The sequence below is a fragment of the Hemiscyllium ocellatum genome, chromosome 11 (assembly GCF_020745735.1).
Source record: "Hemiscyllium ocellatum isolate sHemOce1 chromosome 11, sHemOce1.pat.X.cur, whole genome shotgun sequence".
Taxonomy (NCBI): Eukaryota; Metazoa; Chordata; class Chondrichthyes; order Orectolobiformes; family Hemiscylliidae; genus Hemiscyllium; species Hemiscyllium ocellatum.
The window spans coordinates 98,331,322-98,355,901 of NC_083411.1; the positions used below are offsets into that span (position 1 = coordinate 98,331,322).

Sequence of the window (24,580 nt, forward strand, 5' to 3'; positions counted from 1 at the left end):
CTCTCCACTGTATATGACTGCATTCTCTGAATACTTGGCAGATTTGGAGGAGCTGTTAGACAGAGGAAAAGCCAGTGCATGAGATTGATAACTTTGATGAGTCTGTAACCTTGTTAACTGAAGTCTTGTACTTGGAACTCACTCAAATCCGTCTTCTGCCTCAACTAAATCTACATTCGCACTGATGTATGTAAGCAAAGAAAATCTTAAATCTATTTATCGGTTTGTCACGTTTTGTTACAGTAATTGTCTGAACACTTGAAAATTTAGTTCGTGCTCAATTATTAATCTTAAAAAATGATCACAAATTTCATACTTATAATGGTCTGAACAGAAGTAATTTAAGGCAAAATAAACATCGGAAGTAATTTGACATTTACGAAAATTAAATATAGACATTGATTCTGACATTAATTCTTGTGTTTACTTTGGGTGACAACGTGCTTCATTTGTCACTTTCACTCACATTAATATTTTCTAAAACATCACGTCTTTCCCGACCCCACATTAATACTCTAACTGCGTAATTTTAAAACAAAGCTTTCATTTCAACTTGTATATTTGAACATGTGGTTTAAGGCCACGTCGCAGAGTTACCTATCGCGCAGTACAGTGTGAAGACAGGCACAGCACTCACGTGAACCTTCTCGACCTTTCCATCGAATTGTTCTTGACGCGCATGCGCCTCCATGTCCACAGCCGCCGCAATGCTGACGCGCACTGATACCCCATTGTGAAGCATTGATGAGTGCGATACAACCTGGTCCTTCCGCGAAAATCTTACGAATTTGAAAAAGATAGCCGAATCTGAAAAGTCTGAAGAATATGTTCATTGAAAACATAATAAAGTTATAAAAGTCTTCCAATCAAATGTGGAAGTTATGTGGTTTTTGGAACAGTGATCGGATGTTGAAGTGTAGTGGGACTCTTTGATGTGAAAATAGTTCCGATGAAAATTCTTATTCCGGCCGCCATCTCCACACCAGAGAAAAGAGAAACCGAGTCGGCGGCGGCGGACAAACAAACGGCTGATGGTCGTCAGCAGCAGAAAATAATATTTTTTTTCCCCTGCGAAACTGCTCTCACAAACTGCCGTGACGAAGGCAATTTGGTGAGAGGTTGTTACAACAGACCGCGGTAAATATTTAGCCCCTAACAAAGGCGTCGCAGGTTCAGGCCTCAGGCCTCGGCATCAGCCATCGGTTGACTGGGACGGTGATCCACGCGAGACCGGTCAAAACCTGCCCCGAAAGAGGAAGCGGCCCGGATTGAGCTGCGCCCCGAGCGAGAGCATGGCGTCGTCGGTTGGGGGTGTAACAGACAGCACAGGTGAGAAGTGCGGGCGGCCGGGGGCTGTTACTTTGTGATAGTCTGTGAGATGAAACCTGAAATTTGAAGTGGAATGGAGAAATGCCGTCAGCCCAGATCGGCGAAATTCCCGGAAGAGAGGGGAATGCGTTTGAAAAGTATGCGGGTGACGTGGTTTTTTTTTCGATGTACGATGTGGAATATTACCACCCGCGTTCGTAGTTGCGAGTATGACTATTATTTTGTATGTAAACAGGACAGATTTTTAGATATCGTTGATCAGAATGGTGCATACGCAAGGTGTTCATGCGTAAGTAAACTGAGTCAGTGGGCGAAGAAAATCACCTGGCTGGTGGGGAACGGTGAGATCAGCTTAATGAGAAAAAACAAATAATCCAGCACAGACACTACAATGTGGATCAGTTAAACTGAACATTGCTGTGCTGATCTCAGAATTATTGAGGTTTCAAAGAGGCTAATCAAGTTTCAATATACTTTGGCACTTGTGAAAAGTTTTAGATGTTTGCCTTTATTTAAGAATAAAAGTGACCATTTTATGAATAAATTTAAAGTTTGTAAAAGTCTCTCTCCAACTTTCCAATAGAGAGTCATACAGCACGAAACACCCTTCGGTCCAAACAGTTCGTGGCGACCATAATCCCAAACTAAACTAGTTACCCCAACCTGTGCTTGGTTCATATCCCTCCAAACATTACTTATTAACGTACCTGTCTAAATCGCTTTTAAATGTGGTAACTGTACCTGCATTCTCTGAAATGTTATCCTACACATTGAATCATTTGTTTTTTAAAAAAAGTTCTTCATGTCTTTTTAATTTTTCTCCCCTCATTTTAAATGTCCCGTCTCATCTTGAAATCCCCCAGGCTAGAGAAAAGACACCTGAAAATCACCTGCTCTATAACCTTATGATTTAATGAACTTCTACAGGTTCAACCTCCTACATTCCATTGGAAAAATGTCTGAACCTGTTCACCCTCTCCTCAACTCAAACCCTCCATTCTCTTCTGAACCCTCTTCCCACTTAATAATGTCCTCCCTATAACTGGGCAACCAGAACTGGGCACAGTACTCCAGAAGAGGCCTCAGCAACGTCCTGTATAAGCTCAACATGGTGTCCCAACTTTTTATACTTAAAAAGAGCTGTAAGGCCAACTGTGCTTAATACCTTCTTAACCACCTTAGCTATATGTTTGCAAACTTCAAACAATTATGTACCTGAACCCCTAGGTCAACACTATCTCCAAGTGCCTACTTTTAATTGTATAAGTCCTAGGCGTGTTTGTTTTACCAAAATGTAATACCTTGCATTTATCCTAATTAAACTACATCTGCCACTTTGCAACCCATTGGCCCAATTGATTGAGATCTTTGTGATCTTAGATAACATTCTTCCCCACTATATCACAATCTGGTGTCATCCACAAACCACCTAACCATGCTTTCTATGTTCTCATCTAAATCATTATAAATGACAAACAAAAGTGGATCTCTACGGAACATTGTGGTCACAGGTCTCCAGTCCAAAAAAAAACTGCACATTGTTCTGTCTTTTTGTCATTAAGCCAATTTTGTATCCAGTTGGCAAGCCTACCCTGCATCCCATGTGATCTAACTTGACTAACAGCTCATCATATGATCCGGTAAAATAGATTCTTTGTGAGTGCACAAAGAAAATGAAAAATAGTTTGTTACCAGCAATATTATTCTGCTGCTTAAATGGGTAAATGAAGTTAGGATCTATTAGTAAATGTAATTCAGCATTAAGGGGCTCATTGCATTAGCACTGTTACCTCACAGCACCAGAGATCTGGGTTCAGTTCCATCCTTGGGTGACAATGTGTGGACTTTGCGCGTTCTCCCATGTCTGCATGGGTTTCTGTCGAGTGCTTTAGTTCCCCTAAAGTCCAAACATATGCAGGCTAGGTGGATGAATCTTAGTGTAAGATTTAGTATAGGGTGGGGTGTTCTTCAGAGGATCGTTGTTGACTTAATGGACGGAATAGCCTCTTCCCTCATTATAAGGATTCTTTGGTTCTAAATGTAGATGCAACATTTCCTGACGGTATATTTCTCCAGAGATTAAATTTTAGGATTGGGTTTATAGAATGTACTTGTGCATTTAAAATTGCAACCACATCTTGCTTTTCTACTTTGAAATGTTTTCACTCTTTGGGGCATGGTTTCATAGTTAGTGCCTTGTGCTGTGATCTTATCTCATAGCCATTATTCATGTGTGTATTCTGAATGTAGCTACCTACGTATTGTTTAAATATAGGTGCTTTATACTTGAGGCTACTGAACATCTCCTGGCACTGTCACTTTTGGTGAATGTTGATTAGTGTTTTGGGTGCCAGCCTCCATAACTGTGTTTCTCTTACTTATTTGAGGAATGTTCCAAATTGGGCATGGACCAGGAAAAAATTTGGCATTTGAATTTCATTGATTCACTCCCGATCTTCTCATTATCTGATTAACCTGATTGCTTGTTGGCCCTGATTAGAAAGCGCAGAAATTAGTGCAAAGTATCATTTTTAACTGGGTGCTTGCAACTACACTTTTTTTTCATGCATTTTGAATTGAAGATGATCTTGGTACTCTTGTAACATTTGGAAAGCCAGGGTGTTTTAAGAAAGCACTTATCACACCTGATAAGTATGATTGAATGCGGATTGAAGATATGCCTTCGTATGTCTAGATGTCTGCATTGACACTGCTGAGCTTGAATGTTATAAAAAGATACTTTTTAATGAAACTTTTCATTTTGCACTCTGGACAATTTTCCACAGTTTAACCAAGTAAAAGAAAATCATCAGCCTGCTCAGATGTTATTACAGACATCTGGAGCAGGTGAGACTTGACTCCAGTTTTCTGGCTCAGGCATGGGGACACTATCATTTCACCACAGCCCCCTAAAGCATTGCTTATATCGTATGAGAGGAAAGTGCTCATTAATTGGCAAGTGAACTTTTATTGTTGGGGATGGGTGCCATGGGTGAGTAAGTCCTCTGTCAACTGTTCATCACACTGAGAATAAATATTGTTTTGGTAATCTGGTGAATTGTCATGAGTGCATGATGAAAAGCTTTGGCAATTTTTATTTCAGGAGTGTGACTGAGTCTGAGAAGACCATTTTTAATGACAATGTGTTAAATCGTCAGAGGTCTTTTCTAAGGCATTGCTCAACTTGGTATAGTATCACACTCTGGGTTGTGTTGATCAAGTGTAGCGCTTGCAAAAGCACAGCAGTATCTGAACAAAAGAGCCAACATTCTGGGTGTAACCCTCCATCAGAACTAGGGAGGAGGAGGGGAGATGGTGTAGGGCTAGGGAAAGGGAGGTGGGATATCATGGTGTAAACTGTGAAGCAGATAGGTGGAAAGGAAGATCGATAGATCGGTCAGGTCAAGAGGGTGGAGCCAAATCAGAGGGTTACATCCAGGATGGTGTGGGGGGGAGGAGAGAATTGAAAAATGGTGAATTCAGTGTTGATGCCATGTGGTAGGCTCCTGAGGCACAAGATGAGATGTTACTTGATGGGGTTCAGAAAAGGTTTACAAAGATGTTGCCAGAGTTGGAGGATTTGAACTATAAGGAGAGGCTGAACAGGCTGGGGCTGTTTTCCCTGGAGTTTCGGAAGCTGAGGGGTGACCTTAGAGGTTTACAAAATCATGAGGGGCATTGATAGGGAAAAGACTGTCTACTTATCCTGGGGTGGGGGAGTCCAGAACTAGAGGGCATAGGTTAAGGGTGAGGGGGGAAAGATATAAAAGAGACCTACGGGGCAGTGTTTTCATGCGGAGGGTGGTACGTGTACGGAATAAGCTGCCAGAGGAAGTGGTGGAGGCTGGTACACTTGCAACATTTAAAAGGCATTTGAATGGGTGTCTGAATAGGAAGGGTTTGGAGGATATGGGTCAGGTGCTGGCAGGTGGGACTAGATTGGGTTGGGATATCTGGTTGGCATGGACAGGTTGGACCGAAGGGTCTGTTTCTGTGCTGTCCATCTCTCTTTGACTCCATGACTCGTTTGCGGATGGCATTGTTTAGGTGTTGGTGGAGGCTCAGAATGGGCAGGTCATTGTGGGAATGGGGATTGAAATGGATGGCCATAGGAAGGTGGGGTTGGTTGGTGTTTACGGACCAGACATGTTCCCTGGTCTAAGAATTTGAAATCTGTCTCCAATGTAGAGGTGACCACAGTGTGTGCGGCAGATGCAGTAAATGAGGTTTGACGTTATGCAAATCAATCTTTGCTGGATTTGGAATTATCCTTTTGAGACCTTGGATGGAAGTGTGGGTGCAGGTTTTGCACCTCTTAGAGTGTCAGGAGGTGGTACCATGTGTAGGCAGGAGTTTCGGGTGGAGGGGTGAGGATCCAAGGATAGAGTTGTGGAGGGAATGGTTCCTGTGAGGTGGGGAGGGAAATATATTTTTGCTGCAACCTGACTATAAGAGGTGAAAATGGTTGGGTTTGGAGATGAATGGGGTGGAATGTGCGGACCTGGGGATTCTACCATTGTTGAGGGCAGAGTGGTGGTGGGGTTTGGGAGTTGAGGTATGGGAACTGGAAGAGATATGATTTGAGGGCATGGCTGATAACGGGAGGAGAAATTATTGTTCTGGAAGTTTGGTGTTTTGGTTGGGGGGGGGGGGTGTGGTGGTGTTTGGGGAAAGTGTGCTGTCAAGATAAGTGGAACTTGGTGAGTTTGAAGTAGATGTCAGTGTTAAATCGGTTGCAGGAGATGGAGAAGCCCAAGAAAGGGAGGGACATGTTGGAGGTAGTCCAGGTGAATTTGAGGTCAGGGTGGAAGGTGTTAGTGTAGTGAGTGAACTGTTCAAACTCCTCGTGAGCTTGAGGCAGTGCTGAAACAGTAATTGACGTAGCAGAGGAAAAGGTGGGGAATTGTGCTAGTGTAGCTATTGTACAGTCCCTTTTCCACATTGCATGAAGATGCAGACATAACTGGGACCCATACAGGTACCCATAGCCACCCCTCCGATTTGTCGGAAGTGGGAGCATTGAAAGAGGTTGTTTCGAATGGGGACAGTTCCACCAGTTGAATCGTGTTGGTGAAGGGAGGCTGTGGAGGTCAGTAAGAGAGGAAGAAACTGAGGGGTTTTAGGCTTTCCTCATGGGGGTACAGGTGCATAGGGACAGGATGTCCATGGTGAAGATGAGGTGTTGGGACCAAGGAATTGGTAGTCATGGAGGGTGAGGGTAGTGGCTTGAATGTATGTTCCTCACTATCTCCTCATACTGTGGGTACCCTATCCTCCTGTCAGTTAAGACTAGCTTGAAATTGTCCATGAAGTCTTATAACTGGGTCTTGTAGTGCAATAGTTGTGTCGCTGGAAAAGCGCAGCAGGTCAGGCAGCATCCAAGGAACAGGAAATTTGACGTTTCGGGCATAAGCCCTTCATCAGGAATGTGGAAAGTGTGTCCAGCAGGCTAAGATAAAAAGGTAGGGAGGAGGGACTTGGCGGAGGGGCGATGGAGATGTGATAGGTGGAAGGAGGTCAAGGTGAGGGGGATAGGCCGGAGTGGGGGTTGGGGGCGGAGAGGTCAGGAAGAAGATTGCAGGTTAGGAGGGCAGTGCTGAGTTCAAGGGATTCGACTGAGACAAGGTGAGGGGAGGGGAAATGAGGAAACTGGAGAAACCTTGTCTCAGTCAAATCCCTTGAACTCAGCACCGCCTTCCTAACCTGCAGTCATCTTCCTGACTCTCCGCCCCCACCCCACTCCGGCCTATCACCCTCACCTTGACCTCCTTCCACCTATCACATCTCCATTGCACCTCCGCCAAGTCCTTCCTCCCTACCTTTTTATCTTAGCCTGCTGGACACACTTTCCTCATTCCTGATGAAGGGCTTATGCCCGAAACGTCGAATTTCCTGTTCCTTGAATGCTGCTGACCTGCGCTTTTCCAGCAACACACTTTCAGCTCTGATCTCCAGCATCTGCAGACCTCACTTTCTCCCCAATAGTCGTGTTATACAAATATAGAAAACAGTAGCAGGAATAGGTCGTTCAGCTCTTCACATGTCCTCCTTCATTCAATGTGATTGTGACTGATCATCCAATTTAGTACCATGTTCTCATTTTCTCTTCATTCTTTGTTTTCATTAAGTAAGATCTGCATAGAACTGTCGAGTGAAAGCATTCAATGTTTTGGCCTCAACTGCCTTCTGTGACAGAGAATTCCCCAAGCTGTCAACTCTGAATAAAGAAATTTCTCCTCGTCTCAGTGCTAAATCGGTGCGCAATCTGTCTTCTCATGCACGTGCCACAAAAGTATGAAGAACTTGGTGTAAGGCGGGCATAAAGTCAGAAAGAACAAATTAAAGTTTTCTCCAGCAATGAGTTTATTCCATCATGGGATGATGGCATCACTGGCGAGGCAAGCATTTATTGCCTGGAGAGCAGTGAACAGTCACCCACGTTGCAGTGAGTCTGGAATCATGTATAGGCCAGAAGAGGTAAGGATGGTAGTTTCCTTTTTTTTCAAGGATATAAGTGTATCAAATGAACTTTTTCAACAATTGGTAAGGGATTCGTGGAATTCAAATTTCACCAAATGCCTGTGGTACGATTTGAGCTCTTTTCTCTGGATTAACAGTCCAATGATAATACCACTAGGCTATTGCCTCCGAGGTGAGAGTCCTGATGGCTATTATCCTGAACCATGGTATGGTTCAGGGTTGGATTAAAAACAGTCTGTGGGATGGGCTAGGTTCAGTCACTGTGGTGCATGTTGGTACCAATGACAGGTAGATTATGCGCAGTCAGTATGAGGAGCAGAACCTATTTAGCAGAACCTCAAAGATCATAACCCTTGGATTATTACCTGAGCCATGTGTAAATTGGCATAGAGAAAATCAGATTTAAGAGATGAGTGCATGTCTCAAAGACTCAAAAGGTAGATTCTCCGTTGTTGGGCAGTGGCAAAGACCAGGAAAATGGGACTGTACCATTTGGACAGTCTGTTCCTGATTTTCTTGTGTTGCATTGTTAGGGAAGTAGAGAAAATTTCTTAAACTAAATTATTGGGGGCAAATTTGCTATAAGCTTGCAGTGTGATGCATTTGTGTGTTAGAAACCATGTATATTAACACACCGAACCCTGTTTTAGGTTGGCAAAAATGCACATAAATTATACTTATTTGATTAGAAAGAGAGTTTATGGAGACTGCTAATCTCCGCTGCATCCTTGTGGGGACCACCTTGAAAATCGGAGCCTTCTTGCTTGGACTGAGAACTAGGATTGTTAATTCATTTTGCTGCAACAACATGCAAACAAAGACCCAACAAATTAAAAAGTTGGGTTTAGAAGGGACAGATTTCTTGAAATGTATCCGGGGAGTGTTTTTGTGTCAAAAACTCAACAAGGCATGGTGCAATGCTGAATTTTGGGAAAGAAGCCATGAGGAATATCAAAATGGGTGACCGTTTTAGTGACAGCAACCACGACCCTATGCGGTTCAAGTTTGTTATGGACAAGGGACAAAAATGACTATATGTATTTGGGGAAGTCAAATTTTATCAAGTTCTGTTTTTATTAAGTTTTGTTCCTTGTCTCAGTCTGCTTTGGTGACAGCTTCAACTATCATCTCCTCTTGAACAGTGTTTAACAAGTGACTGACAGGTTTGAGGGTTGGACAGCAGATAAAAACCACGAAGTATGACAAAAAAACTTTTGAAAGAGAGAAAGTGTATTGTTTTTTTTAAAAAAGCAACGATTTTAAAAAGTAAGAATTTCTATAAATAGCTAAAATAATTAGCCAAGTGAACTTTGGTCCTGTGGAAAGTGAGGCTGGAGAATTGATAGTGAGAAATTGAACAGTTTTTATAATCGCAAGATGCAAGTATCAACCAGCAGTAGCTATAAATTAGGAAGTACAAAAGAGGCAAAACCTGGCAAAATTCAATCATCAGAAAAGTGACATTGAGCAAATTTATTCTAAATGTGGACTGACAATTGTTTTGGTCCTAATGGATTTCATTCTCGATATTAAAGGAAGTGACAAGTGAGATAATTGATATGTTGATTTTAATTGTCCAAAACTCCCTAGATTCAGGTAACATCCCAATACATTGGAATATACCAAACGTGATTCCTTTCCCTCAAAAAGGAAGGTAGACAGAGTAGGAAACTGCAGCCAATTAGTTTAACATCAGTCATAAGGAAAAATGTTACAAGCGATTGCGTGTTGTGGCAGGGCACTTAGAAAATGTCAAAATATCTGGTAGAGTCATGATTTTCTTTTTGAAAGAGCAATTGTCGAATGAATTTTTGGAGCTCTTTGTAATCTGCTGTAGATAGAGAAACTGTTGGGTGGGTTGTGTTTAGAAATTTCAAAATCTCCATCTGCCAGCTTTCCCTTGATCTTCCACTGCACAGCTACAGCAATGCATGTAGCATCTTGAATCTGTATTATAGAAATTCGTTAAGGCTCCTTCGATAGCACCATCCAAGACAGTGTCTTCCACCTAGAAGATGGTGCATTGGAGCACAAACTGCGTGCAGAAACTCCTTGAGACTAGATACCATTCCTTTGTGGAGTGATGTTGCAATCTGGACCTACTGTCCGTGGGTCAAAACTTTACAGCCTCCATCCTAACTGCACCGGGGGTCCACTCCATAGATTGCAGTGCTTCAAAAACGCAGTTCACCACCACCTTATGGGCGATTTGGGTTGTGCAATGTAGGCGTCAAAGCCGGTGATGCCCAAATCCCCAGAGCAAATAGAAAATATGCCTAAAATGGCCCAAATTGAGAAGGCTAAAGGTGACCACATATGAAGTTGTAAATGCATCAATATCTGTAGTGTACCAATGACATTTTGAGAGCTATTGGTATTCTGATAATGCTATGACTTGGTGTATTCTATCCTGTGTTTGTTTTGAAAACTGGTTTTAAGACTGCAGTACCAATCTATGTTGGATTTCCAAGAAGTAAGCAGTTTGTGAGGTGTTGGTAGTTTTTAAAAGTTGGAACAATAAAAGCAGCCTGAATGGGAGGAGTCAAGCTCCCTCAGAGTCAGGAATTTGCTTTTTGTATCAGGGACAATTACTGCAGTCTTGAACTGGGTTTGGAAGCGACAGTACATCTCTGTCTGCGACTCTGAGCTTTTTTTTCCTCCTGGACTGGAGAATTGCTTGAGAGACTATTTATTTTACTGAATTTGCCTTTGACAAGGGTGTTTAGTATGTTGGAACAGTTATTGTTTTTATAGGTAAATAATCCATTATTCTACTAAGCTTTCCAGTAGTTAATTTATTTCAATTTCTTTCTTTAGTTGTATTTTAACTATAGTGTATGAATAAAGTGTGATTTCTTTCATTACTTTAATCTTTAGGATCCAAAAGGAAATCTCCATGCGAAGGTAGAGGATTTGTGAAAATATTAAATGTATATTTACTATCACAATCGAAGGGAGTGAGGGGAGGGTTGAACAAAAGGGGAAAATGAAATTTTGGGTTAGGATACTAGGTAGAGAAGAACTGCTTCATCGCTTCTCAGTAATGAACAGATAATTATTTGGGACAGCTAAGTGTAGATGAATGCACCCAAGGATTCTGAAAGAAGCAAAAGTGGAACTAATGGTGGTCTTGGTCATAATCTGAATGTTCATGCAGTGCCATGTTTGCAAACAGAGCATATCTATGCATATTTTGATAGTTAACTGTTCGCTGGTGCATTCTCTAAAGCAATGAGTCCACTGGCTAACTATCGGCATTCTCTTTTCATGCAGTGTAAATTATTGCTCCTTTTGAGATTTGATCTTATGATTCTGGCTGAGCGCAAGATGAACATGTCTTTCTCTCTTTCAGCAATACTTGTTCTGTATTGTCATGCCAAATGTCATAAGTATAGGTCGTAATGTGGAGAAATTGTTAATTATTAGAGATGAAACATTTCTTTGGAAAAGCAGTTGTCAAATGAGGAGAGCCAGTGTAAATTTGTTCGAAACAGATCATATTTAACTGATTTTGAATAGTGGTGAAGTTTGATCAGTGTTTTGGGTGATTTTTGGATATGTAATCGCCTAGTTGGTATTTTGCAATGTGCTGTATGGAGGGGGGGGTTTCAGTTTGTTGGTCTTTCTGAGCGCAGTGCAGATGATTGTGCTTGTATGAGGACATTGATGCTGGAGTCCCTTCGTGTAATGTCCCAGGCCCAAATCACTTCCAGTTGATGGAATCGTGGTCTTACCTTCAACAAAATGTCAGAATTTTAGGCTGTATGGTGATTGTATGTATTCAGTATCATTCTTAGGGATAGCCAGCATGGCTTTGTGTGTGGAAAATCACGTCTCTCAAACTTGATTGAGTTTTTTTTTGAAGAAGTAACAGGATTGATGAAAGCAGAATTTTAGATGTGATCTATATGGACTCCAGTAAGGTGTTTGACAAGATTCCTCATGGGAGACTGGTTAGCAAGGTTAGATCTCATGTAATACAGGGAGGGCTAGCCATTTGGATACAGAACTAGCTTGAAGGTAGAAGACTGGGTGGTGATGGTGGGGGGTTGCTTTTCAGACTGGGAGGCCTGTGACCAGTGGAGTGCCACAAGGATCAGTGCTGGGTCCACTGCTTTTTATCATTTTATAAAAATGATTTGGATGCGAGCATAGGACGTGGAGTTCACAAGTTTGCAGATGACACCAAAATTGGGGGTGTAGTGGACAGCAAAGAACGTTACCTCTGATTACAACAGGATCTTGATGGTCTGTGGAGTGGCAGATGGAGTTTAGTTGAGATAAATGTGAGGTGCTGCATTTTGGAAAAGCAAAACTTGTACACATAATAGAAAAGTCCTGGGGAATGTTGCTGAACAAAGAGACCTTGGAGTACAGGTTCATAGCTCCTTGAAAGTGGAATCGCAGGTAGATAGGATAGTGCAGAAGGCGTTTGGTATGCTTTCCTTTTATTGGTCAGTGTATTGAATATAGGAGTTGGGAGGTCATGCTGAGGCTGTACAGGACATTGGTTAGGCCACTGTTGGAATATTGCGTGCAATTCTGATCTTCCTATAGGAAGAATGTTATGAAACTTGAAAGAGTTCAGAAAAGATTTCCAAGGATGTTGCCAGGGTTGGAAGATTTGAGATACAGGGAGAGGTGGAATAGGCTGGAGCTGTTTTCACTGGAGCGTCTGAGGCTGAGAGGTGACCTTTTATATCGGTTTATAAAATCATGAGGGTCATGGACAGGATAAATAGACCAAGTCTTTTTCCTAGGGTCGGGGAGTCCAGAACTAGAGGGCATAGGTTTAGGGAAAGAGGGCAACTTTTTCTCAGAGGGTGGTATGTGTATGGCATGAGCTGCCAGAGCAAGTGCAGGAGGCTGGTACAATTGCAGTGTTTTAAAAGGCATCTGAATCCGTATATGAATAAGAAGGATTTGGAGGGATATGAGCCAAGTGCTGGCAAAGCGGGCTAGATTAGGCTATCTGGTCGGCATGGGCAAGTTGGACCAATGGGTCTGTTTCCATACTGTACATCTGTGACTCTATGGTTTACTGGAGGTTTACTTGAATGATACAAGGGTTGGTGAACTTTGATGGGACAGAAGATCTGCAATTCAGAATGTTGTCAACAGCATAGGTTCACTTCCTGCCCTGGCTGAAATCCCCATGAAAGTCCTGCCTTCTGAACTCTTTCTCCCCCCACCCCCACCTTGTCTGAGACGTATGACCCTCCGCTTAAACTCAAGTTGCCTCTCTCCCTTTCGTGCATGCACTTCCTTCTGGTCTTCTGGGACTGTGATAACTCTATCTTGAACAAGAACTGGAATGGTGTGCTATCTATCTATCTGTTTTGAAAAAGACTCGGACTCTTGCTTGCACTGCCTTTTCAGGAAGACCATTTTAAAGACTTGTGACTATCTGAACAAAACAAAAATTTTCATTGCTGTCTTAAATTGGTCACCCCTTACTTTTTAATTTTATCCCTATTTTAGATTTTTATAGCAAAGGCAACATCTTTTCCATGTATCTTGTTCAAACCTCTCAGAATCTTGCCTGTTTCTGTCACATTATTCCTAACTCCAGTGAAGACTGTCCAACCTTTCTAAAACAACCCAGCATTTCAAGTATTTGTCTAGTACTCTCATTCCAATATGTTAGAATTCCTTAAATAAGATAAATAATGCACACACTACTCCAGTTTCGATCTCACTAATTCCCTGTATGATTGAAGCATTGCCTCCCTACATTTCTATTCAATTCCCGTCTACTCAAAGTCTGTGAGAAGATTTGTAGCTCGGGTGCTCGTTGTTGTGGTTCTGTTCGCCGAGCTGGGAATTTGTGTTGCAGACGTTTCGTCCCATGTCTAGGTGACATCCTCAGTGCTTGGGAGCCTCCTGTGAAGCGCTTCTGTGATATTTCCTCCGGCATTTCCTCCAGCTCGATGAACAGAACAGCATACTATTAGTTTTCCTAACTACCTGCATGCTAACCTTTTGTGATTCACACGCAAAGTCACCCAGATGCCTCTGCACTGCAGGTATGTAACATCTAGGTGATATCTTCCTTTTATTCCTTCTTTCAAAATGGGCAATTTCACGTTCCCACATCAAATCAAATCTTTACTTGCACGCTTAACCTGTGAAATCTGTTTGAAGCCTCCTTGTGTTCCCTTCCCAGGTTTCTTTGTGTCACCTGCAAATTTGGCCACCGTACCTTTTATTTTTAACCCTGGTCATTTTATAAAAGTTGTTAGAAGTTGAGATTCTGCCACTCATCTTTTTAGCTAGAAACCAATCAACTTGTATGTATTCTGTCCTGTTAGCTAAAGTCATGTCAATATGTCACTCCTTAGATCATGGACTTTCATTTTCTGCACCTCATCAGATGTCTTTTGGAAAGTTAAGTACAGTATATACACAGTCCTTTTTTTTGTGCAGCACATTGTAATTTTGCAAAGAATATGATTTCCCTTTCGGGAAAGCCCGTCAACTCACATTTGTCTCCCTAAAGTGGTAGCATAATTGGCCCTTCTTGGTTCAGTGGTTTCATGGATTTGAGCCAGCATGATAAAGAAATGGGACTACCTGCTGGAACTGATGTGAATGATTTGAAACTTTATACTGTGGGCAGGATTCTTGCTCCTTGGGATCAGGGATGTGACAAAAGGGACTTGGGTTCAATGAAATTAGCTGGTTAACAGAGTTAAATGCTCCATTATCCAGGAATTAATTTTTCTAATTTTAAATGTGGGTTTGGCTACCTCTCATGACCAAGCCTTTGTCTGTGTATCAAACTGCAATAACTATGCTTGTTCTGTACAGATGCTTGAAGGTTGTGTCTGGCGATATGGAGCATTGCTGAAATACGTCCTGCTCATTCACTGGAGTATACAAGTCATGAAGCTTGCAGTCTTTTTGTTTGAAGGCACTAAAATGATATTGGTATTTTATGATTAGAGACAAAATACACCACTCCTTAACTGATGAGCATCAATTTCATTGAGTTTTAAACTCTGCATTGACTACTGGTCCAAAAAAATTCCTGAAATATCAAAGGCTTGCACAATGACAACATTATGTAAACTCAGTTACCTGAACTGGTTATGTAAGAGGAAGAATGTTATTTTCAAGATACATGTTTTATGTAATCTTCGTGTTCTGTTTTAAATCCAGTGTATGCTTCTGATATATTCACCCCATTGTTAAGATTAACTTCTTCACCACTAACATTAGCAGATCCCATCTCTGCCTTAGCCATTTGCTGCTGAAAGCTCCTTTCATTGTTCTGTTATTTCAGAACTCCTTTAATGCTTTCCTGCCATCTTCCTTTTTTCTTATTCAACCATCTCCCTCCTGCTGGTTGACAAGCTTGTTTGCTCCTATGAGGAGAAATCTTAACATGATTTGCTCTATTAAATAAATTCCTTTTATGGTTGTCCAACTTTACAGAACATTGCAGTTATGATTTACATGGTGGAAAGTGTTTTTGAGTGATCTGTGTGCCTTTTATGTTTGTACATTTTCATTGATTTTTTTTCCTTCTGGCTCTTGTGTAAGTAGCACTAATAAAGTGCATGCTTCCATTCCAGGGTTAGCAGAACTGGCGCATCGTGAATATCAAGCAGGAGACTTTGAGGCAGCTGAGAGGCACTGCATGCAACTTTGGAGACAAGAGCCTGATAACACTGGTGTGCTTTTGCTTCTCTCCTCCATACATTTCCAGTGTCGCAGACTGGACAGGTAACTAATCCACTTGATGAAAGGTCACCCTCAGCATCCAGTGCTCCATGGAAAGTAGCACCAGTCTATTCACCCTCTCCTTATAGCTCAAACCCTCATTGTAAATCTTTTCGAGCGTTTGCCAATTTTACAGCATCTTTCCTATAACAAGGAGACCAGAATTTCAAAAGAAGTCTAACCAATGCCCTGTAAGTTGCAACATGACCTTCCAATCATCAGGGACATAGGGTAAATAGTCAGGTGAGGTTTGAGAAGTCTTGTAGCTCAGGTTGAGGTTCTGGATGTAGATTTGCTCACTGAGCTGGAAGATGCGTTTCCAGATGTTTCATCACCCTACTAGGTAAGCTCTTCAGATGAGGAAGGACACCACGTCAACTGGGACAACACATCCATCCTCTGACAAGCCAAACAGAGACACGAGAATTCTTAGAAGCGTGGCATTCCAACCGGAAATCTATTATCAAACGCAGCGAGTTAGATCCTATCTACTGCCTCCTCAAAAAAGAACAGGAAATGACACCACCATCCCAAAGTTACCCAAAAGCACAAATAGAAAACAGGAATCATCAACAGTTATTGGCCTCAAGGCCCACTGGAGATGTTATGTAGTAGAGTGACAAAACATCTGGAAATGAACCTTGCAGCTCAGCGAACAAACCTATATCCTGAATAGTCAGGTCTTTTCCCCAGGATGGGGAAGTCTAGATCTAGAGGGCATTGGTTTAGGGTGAGGGGGGAAAGATATGAGACCTATGGGGTAACATTTTCATGCAGAGAATGGTACATGTATGGAATGAGCTGCCAGAGGAACTGATGGAGGCTGATACAATTGCAACATTTTAAGAGGCATTTTGATGGATATATGAATAGGAGTTTGGAGGGAAATGGGACGAGATCATATTAGGCTATCTGGTCAGCATGAAGTTGGACCAAAGGATCTGTTTCCATGCTGTACATCTGTAAGTTATTGGAAAATTCAATAAACTGCCTTTTTACTAGGGTTAATTCAGTCAATATAATGTAGTTAAAAGGAACATATTTTAATGACCATACAAAATAAGTAGTCTGATCACAAAATGTATTTTGCTATGTGATGCGAGGATATAAAAATAAAATTTAAACAGCCTTTTATCCTTTTAGGTCTGCTCACTTTAGCACTCTGGCTATCAAACAGAACCCCATGTTGGCTGAGGCGTATTCAAACTTGGGAAATGTCTATAAAGAGCGTGGACAACTTCAGGAGGCTATTGAACATTATCGACATGCCCTTCGGCTCAAACCAGACTTTATTGACGGATACATCAACTTGGCAGCAGCACTGGTTGCAGCAGGCGACATGGAGGGTGCAGTACAAGCCTATGTATCTGCCCTACAGTATAATCCTGTACGTAAAGAAGCAATTTTAGTCAGATTTTTAAACTTGAGTTTCTGGTATAAAGACTGTAGGTTATCTACTGTCGTTTCAGCTAATTGTAAACTTGAAGCTGCAGTTCCACTTTGGCTTCAGTTTTGTTTTCTGATTGCAATTTTGGTTTTCTTAAATTTTCTTGTAGGGCATTGCTTTTTTCATTTGTCTTTTTAAATGCCATTTTGCAGTGAGAAAGACTCCAGTTGGTGAACATAGAATTGATAAACTTCCATAGCATCCTCTGTTCAGACTATCTATAGTCAAGTTGCTGAATGGATCTTTCAGGGCTGATTGGGAAGAGTCCTGTTTGCTAGTCAGTTTGTAGATCTTGGATGGTAATAAGCAATGCTGAGAAGTTATTTTCTATGTGCACATAGTTTAAGCTCCTTGCAAATTGACAATCTTGAGTCCTTGATCAGCAGTTATTTATCATTTTGGGTTTCTGTCATTTTGCATTCAACCCCACAAAGATTTCACTTGCGTTCTTTCTGCTCTTGGTTCGTGGATCTGGAAATAAGTACAGGTTGGTTCCAGGCATCTCTAGAGGAGCAGATACAGCAAGGACATTCAAGCTGTGCATGGTCAGCTATACAATTTGCTGTAAATTGAATAGCCTCTGATCAAACAAATTTAAATTCTATATGGAATGGTGATTCTACTGCTTTGTATTATGGAACCTGTATCGCAATACTGATTCTCCAAACAATCTGTCATCCCATTTTCTGAAGATTTAGACCTGTGCTTGATTATCTGTTTGTCTGGAAGATGAAAAGACAGAAGCCAAACGTGATCCTTATGGTGTAGAGTTGGCTGAAATGCCTAATCTCACCAGGATAAACACTAACCTTGGCAGCAGATGCTAAAATGGGAGCAATACAGAGATGATGAGCATGGTCCCTGTGCAAGGATGCCATGGAAGTTCATGATGTTCCACCTCCCTGGTGCTTTTTGAATACCCAGTAACCAAGAGTGAGATCAGGCTTGCAGCTGCAGAGATGGAAACAAATGATAATCTATAGCCATGGATGATGCAGTTGCTTACAATATGGCTCTGGTATGTGCAAGGCTGGTTCTGCTTGTGATGATGCCCCTTTGTGCTGTTTTCCCCTCTAGAGTTGATCACCCAAAACAGCAGGGTGTAATGGTTGGATTGGGACAAAAAGACAGCAATGTTGATTGAAGCCTGGAGGAAAGGGGGCATTCTGATGTTGAAATATCCTGTTGTGCATGGTATTGTCATCAACTGGGATGACATGAGAAAGATTTGGCATCATGTGTTTTACAGTGAACTTTGTTCCTGAAGAACACTCTTCACAGAAGACCCCTGAACCCCAAAGTCAACAGAGAAGAGATGACCAATGATTTTTAAAACTATCAATGCCAGTGCCATGCTGTTTCTGTATGCCTCTGCCTCTGGTAGAACCATTTGTATTGTGATGGGCTTTCCCACTCTGTGCCTGTCCTACAAAGGTCTCTGCCCTATGATTCATTTTCTGAATTTGGCGGTTTGTGATCTGATTTGACAACTACCCCGTGAAGATGCTGACAGGCTACCCTTTATCACCACAACAGAGGGAGAAATTGTCTGTCTGACCTAAAGAAGTTCTGCTTTTTCACTGAAGATGTCCACTGCTGCTTCCTCCTCCACTCTGGAGAAGAGGTAGGCAGGTAATTAATCATGTTAGATGTTCTGAGGCCCTCTTGATACCATCTCCCATGTATCTTGTGTTATGTATGTGTCTTTTTATGAAAGAATCATGCAAGCATGATGCAGATTTCAGGAAAGATTTGTATGTGAACACCACCTTGGCTGGTGGTGCTACTACGTATCCTGGTGTTGCAGACTGTATGCAGAAGGAGATCACGGCTCTGGCTCCAAGAACTGTGAAAATAAAGAATATGTAAATACTCAGTCTAGATTGGAGGTTCTATCCTGGATTCCTTGTCCACCTTGAGAAAATATGGATTAGCAAATGATCTGTATTTCCTTACTTGCTGTGATTGCCTGTGCTGCTTTCAAACAAAGCTTTTTTGCTCTAAGCAGAACATATGACTTTGTAAATCAAGCCCTCTAAATCTGCATCATCCATCATCCTCTGCAAGCACTTCTAAGCGCAATAACTTGCACAATGATTGTGCAAGATGAATTGGCATGCCTTTAGTGTTTGTCTCAGGAATAAAAATTGGAATAGTGGTAGGAACAAAACACTCCATACTGGGTGTGCAAACTCATATTCGCAATGCATTCTATGTACTATCTCCCACTGATTGTTGTCCCAAAGAGGATCAGTATTTTCAGCATACTGAAAAGATTGTTCAAAACATGCCAGACCCATTAGGCACTTTGTAGTCAGCAGTAAGGCTTATCTCTAATGTTGGAGGATATAACAATCAAGATAAATAGCTTTGGCCTTCCATTTATACAGTGGTGTTTTTATTTTGAAAAGATCTGTATTTGAAATATTAAGTGTAGTAGAAATAAGTGAAAAGAAGGTAAATGGGAGCAGTAGCTTTGTGTAAAACACCATCTCGCATGAATGGCTACCATACGTTGCATAATTAATTTTGAGACAGGCAGGCTAGCCAAAAGAATGGGGTTGAGATGATAATGCTTAATTGCAATCTTGAGTATGGGTTGGTATTTGAGAGCAATGCAAGGTTGCCCTTTGCTAACCTATTTTGAAATCTAGGTAGTCATTTTGTGCAGAATGCCTGGCTACTTGTCACCATTATAATAATAGATTTTTAAATGTACTTTCATGCAACTTGGGGTTCAGTGGCAAAGCCAGAATTGGCTTTGAAGCATATTCCAAATGTGCTTGAAAAGGTGGTGCTGAGTTATGCCTTGAACTATTGCTGTCAGTCTGCAGCTATGCTATTAGCAAGGGAGTTTCAGGATTTTGATCGGTGTAGTTCCAACTCTGAATAGTGCATGACTTTGAAGAAGCTTGCAGGTGTTGGTCATATGTCTGCTCCTCTTATCCTAGATAGGGGATTTAGAATATACTGTCAGCAGGCTTGAGTTGTCGTAGTTCATCATGTGTGTTGTATGCATACTGTTACGTAGGAAGAGGAGTAAAATTTGGAAGTAAAAAATGGGATGCTAGTCAAGCTGGCTCCTTTTGTCCCGATGGTATCAAGCTGCTTCAGTGTTGCCTGAGCTGCCTTTGTCCAAACGAGCAGAAAATGTTCTGTCATATCTGACTGCTCAGTGCTCGTGCTCAGTTTCTAGTCACTCTGGACTTGTGATGGATTGGGTGGAAAAAAGTGAAGTCTCTTCTCTTGGAGGAAGGTTCAGTATCTGAGTTGTGAATAGTTCTGAACATTTTGTAGTGGACAGTGGAAACTTGAGATGGAAAGAAGGTAATTGCAGTTGCTGAAGATGTTTGGACCAAGGGCAGTACTCCTGTAGCAATATAACAACTGAGTTGACTGGCTTCCAACAATCACAAGCATTTAGTTGTGTGAGCAACTAGAGTATAAATGTCTCGTTTAAAGCTTTGGGTTAGAGTCTTTGCTGAAAATCCTTTTTATAGTTTAATATAGGCCTGATGGTGTTGTTTTCATAGCCATTTCCAACCATAAGGAGAATGTTTTTCAAACAATGCTGATAGCCCACAAGTGTAAGTTTGAATTTGCTGTCCTTGTTAAGGAAGAAATGGAAGACCAAAATATGCATTAACTTGTCAACTGTGTTCTAAAGAAATATTCAAAGTATAGTTAGTATACCATGATCTTGGAATATAATAATGAGTCAATTGGAATAGATGGCCCTTACGTTCAAAGTCCCCTCTTGGTAAAATCTACTTATGTAACTGAAGTTTAATAGAAAAGATATAGCATTATTATTTGAGTTCAGGATCAAGTCAGACAATAAGATTGAGCTCTTGTTTTTCATGAGCAAGAACAATTATCCAAGGACTTTGCAATGGAAGAGGATGACCAGGAAGGTGTGCAGTCTGAGTATTTTAATGGTATTTGATCTTGCGTATTGTCAAAACAAGGTATGGCCTTGATGTGGAACATGTTTAAAAACTGAGACACAATTGGATCAGGGTGTACAGAGTAATCTAGCTCTGTTACTAAGTTGTTAATTTTTAAAATAACTGCTAATAGAAGCTTTTCTGACTATTTTGAATCATGCAACTAATGGCAGTGTTGCCTTGACTATTTGGATAGGACATAAATATGAGATTTCAGAATTGAAGTTGACAGATGTTGTTTTGTTATGCTAATGCCCAAATTGATAATCCTGACATTTGATTGAAGTTAAAATCTTAGTGCCAGTAAAATAATTTTTTCATTAGTTTTAAATGTTTATATACTATCAACATCTTTCCTGTTGCAAAGTGAATTGTAAGCAGTGCCATCTGAGACATGCTAGTAATTCATTGTCACCTGGAAATCAAATTTCGTTTTGCTGTTTTTCATGTAGCTTTGGGTTTGTTCAGTTTCTTAATACTTAGCTGTGCAGACATGACAGCTCCAACCTTGTGGTAAGCTAGCTATGTGACAGCTGGTTAGTTTTCTTTTAAGAGCTATAGTCTGAAAAATGATTTTTTTTGTTGAAGCGATTGTCTGCAGACTGGAACCACTGAACAGTTTAATTTGCACTTTGAGATTGCTGTACATAGCTTAGGAACAATGCACATAAAGTGAGATAGTTGGATAAAATTCAGCAGCAAACTGACTAGAGAATTTGGAGATGTAATTCATATCTCATTTAAAGTGAGATTTATAATGATTTGTATTTATAATTTAAATTTATAATCAAAACTCTTTGCTGGCACATGAGTCATAAATAAACTTTTACTCTTGTTTTAACAGGATTTGTATTGTGTTCGCAGTGACCTGGGGAACCTCCTTAAAGCCCTGGGTCGCTTAGAAGAAGCCAAGGTAAGTGGTGGTGCTAATTAATTCATACTGTGAAGAGAAACTCTCAGACAATCATGATAGCAATCTATCATCCTGACGAGTAGTTACTTTGAGTGGATAGTAACCATGGAAAATGATCGACTGTGTACCCCCTTGTCAGACATGGTTGGAGGAACCTGACTGAACAAGTGTAGTAAGAAAATGAGGCTCCCATGGCTAAGTAAATAGACTTCCTGAAAAGGATTGGCTGAAATTGTATGAATTAGTACAGTCCTCCCTCTTTTTTTTTTTCCCCCCCCCCTTAATTCTGTCTCTGTTACAGAGACATGTCAGCTACTTTCACCATCTGCACTCCTCACACAGACCGTCAACATTAATGGGAAGAAAGGTTGCATTTTGTAATGGCTGCTATTACCATGTCAGATCCCAAATTGAGTTCTCAAACCTTTTGTTTCTGAAGTGCTGGTTTTGTCTTGAGAAATGAACCGATGTTCCAGATTTGCTCAGTTAATAAGGTGGCTTCTAGCAGCTGAATTTCTTTTTGATGTAGTTTAGTCCTGGCATTTAAGTGGTGTTGATCACCCATTGTTTCAAATTTACATTTTAATGTATGTGTATGTATATATATATATGTGTACATGTTTACATGTATATATACATATAAATACACCGTTTTGGAGAGTTAAAAGCCACCTTATGCAAAGCCACTGAGGGGCAATGAATGTGAGGAGAGGGGGACCTCATCCAGAGTCCCTCAACCTGATATTCTGAGTCCCGCGCGCTTGCAAAGTGGAGTGTCTGCGCAGCGTAGCTGTCCATTTGACTTTGTGTATGTGTGCTTATGGGGTAGAGTGAGAGGGCTTGGTGGGAGGATGTGGGGAGGTGGGGTTACAATGATCAATGGGGTAAATAGTGCCTCAGCCCACAGGCCGTTGAATGGAGAGCTAACTTTCAGCGCATTCCACTGCGGCTTCAATCTGTATTAAGTGAGACTGCGCTTGCTCCTCGATGCTGACTTCTTTATTTCAGCGGTGGAAGGTGATAGTTAGATGTTTCGTTCGATGAAGTATAAAATGAGATTTCATTTAAAGCTCTGATCGGTACATTTAAAAGACAAAACCAGTAGAAGTTTAGTGTAGCTAGTTTATAAATACAACTTTTTTGTGACTTTTATATGGACGCCCTTTCTTCCTTGAATTTGAGGCTGTCTGGTATGGAAAGGAGGTCTGAGAATAACAACCCTTGCTCCACCCTACCCTGTCCTGCACCTCTTTTGCCCATCCCTTGCCACCAGACCCTTGCCGGTGTGTGTTTCCAATTTGGATAGGCAAAATCTAAACCTAAGTTTAGGTTTTTTTTGGTTCGGTGAGTAAATGCCTTCATAGCAGACCACCGAATTTTTGTTTTTGTTTTTTGTTTTTGTTGTCGTTCTTGTTTTTCTTTCTCAAAGTTGGGGCCCCAAACATGTCATTGTCAGATACAGTTATACATTTCAGCACTTTGAATGCATGAATTGAAGCTAAACACATTAACTGCTTTGGAACATAAGCGTGAAACTGTCTGTTTTTTTTCTTTCAGAAGATTGCATTTTAGAACAAATCCAGGAATATGTTGTTGGACTCTTTACTAACTATTTTGTCTTTCTTATTTGTCTTTTTCGTTTTCATGATTGATATTATACATAGAAGGTTTCAGGCGGGTGAAAGCTCTCCCCTGTAGGTGCCTCGCTGACCGGAGGTCGAGGCCAGGATCTAGGGGTGACACCGTCTGCTCTTCCCATCATCGACTACCCTGAAAATGAGATGAAATAATGGTAACGGGTTTGTAGCACTGCCACAAACAATTTGCCTCCATGCCTGAGTTCTTCTGTCTCGTGGCTTCCAAAAAAGTGTCTAAATAAGTATTCATATTTACTACTTAAAAATGGGAAAAATAACTGTAATTGGGAAGAAAAATTGTTCAACTTGATGCGTGTTTTTAAAGTAGCCACTGTCTTAGAAAAAAATTATTTATATATTTTAAAATTGGCAATAGCTCTACAAAGTACCAGTAAAGCTTCTAACTACTGATTTTGTTAATTTCTTTCCTCTTTGTTTGGTTTGCAGCAATCTGCTCTACTGATCATGCGCTGTGAGCCTGCAGTAACGCATAGGCTGCGCGGCGATGCGCATGCGAGCGCTTGCGTTATTCAGTAGATAGCTGGCTGCGCATCTACCTTAGATAGTTCTGAGTGAAGTGTCCAGGTTGTCACTGGTGCTTGTTAATTCTGACTGGCGTCAAAAGAACAATATGTGCAGCATAGCCTTGTACAGCTGCTCAGTCGTAATACTTTTAATTTTTGTGGTTCTTTGAACTCTAACTTTTTAATCTGTTTGATTGAACTAATGATTTTTAGTTTTGATATTTGGCTTGAATAGTGATTTATTTCTTCTTGGGTACAGTAAAATTGGCAATTCATAGCCTGGATAATTTATCACTTGTATCTCTAGTGATTTCTTTGATGTGCCTGAGGTACAAAGTGCTGAGGACTACCAGTGGTATTTATTTCAGCTGGCTATTTACTTTGCAATTTTGCATCTGCGCATGCGTGCGCTGTGCTGCGATTTTTGTTTTTTAAAAAAAAAATTTTCCAAACTTGCGCCTGCGAACTGCTGATGACGCCGCTGCAACATGTTGCAGAGCCGTGCATGGCGCATTGGCAATAGCGCTTTGCGTTACAGGGACCTTTATCCTCATCCAGCACTGTCATTTGAGGTTGTG

General features: G+C 41.1%; 1 protein-coding gene and 1 non-coding gene across 4 annotated transcripts in view; both read left to right on the forward strand.

Annotated features, from left to right (window-relative positions):
• Nucleotides 1-1,119: 1,119 nt before the first annotated feature.
• LOC132820523 (UDP-N-acetylglucosamine--peptide N-acetylglucosaminyltransferase 110 kDa subunit) overlaps nucleotides 1,120-24,580 on the forward strand; it is an 85,128-nt gene continuing 61,667 nt past the window's right edge. The window contains exons 1-4 of one of the 3 annotated variants that reach the window (XM_060832751.1): nucleotides 1,120-1,329; nucleotides 15,387-15,537; nucleotides 16,678-16,921; nucleotides 21,773-21,841. In XM_060832751.1, the coding sequence (XP_060688734.1) occupies nucleotides 1,293-1,329; nucleotides 15,387-15,537; nucleotides 16,678-16,921; nucleotides 21,773-21,841 (501 nt within the window). In that variant the 5' untranslated portion in view covers nucleotides 1,120-1,292. The other 2 variants (XM_060832750.1, XM_060832752.1) reach the window with 2 other exon arrangements.
• On the forward strand, nucleotides 17,785-17,887 carry LOC132820556 (U6 spliceosomal RNA). Its single transcript, XR_009645218.1, has one exon. It is a non-coding gene; the product is annotated as a U6 spliceosomal RNA (small nuclear RNA).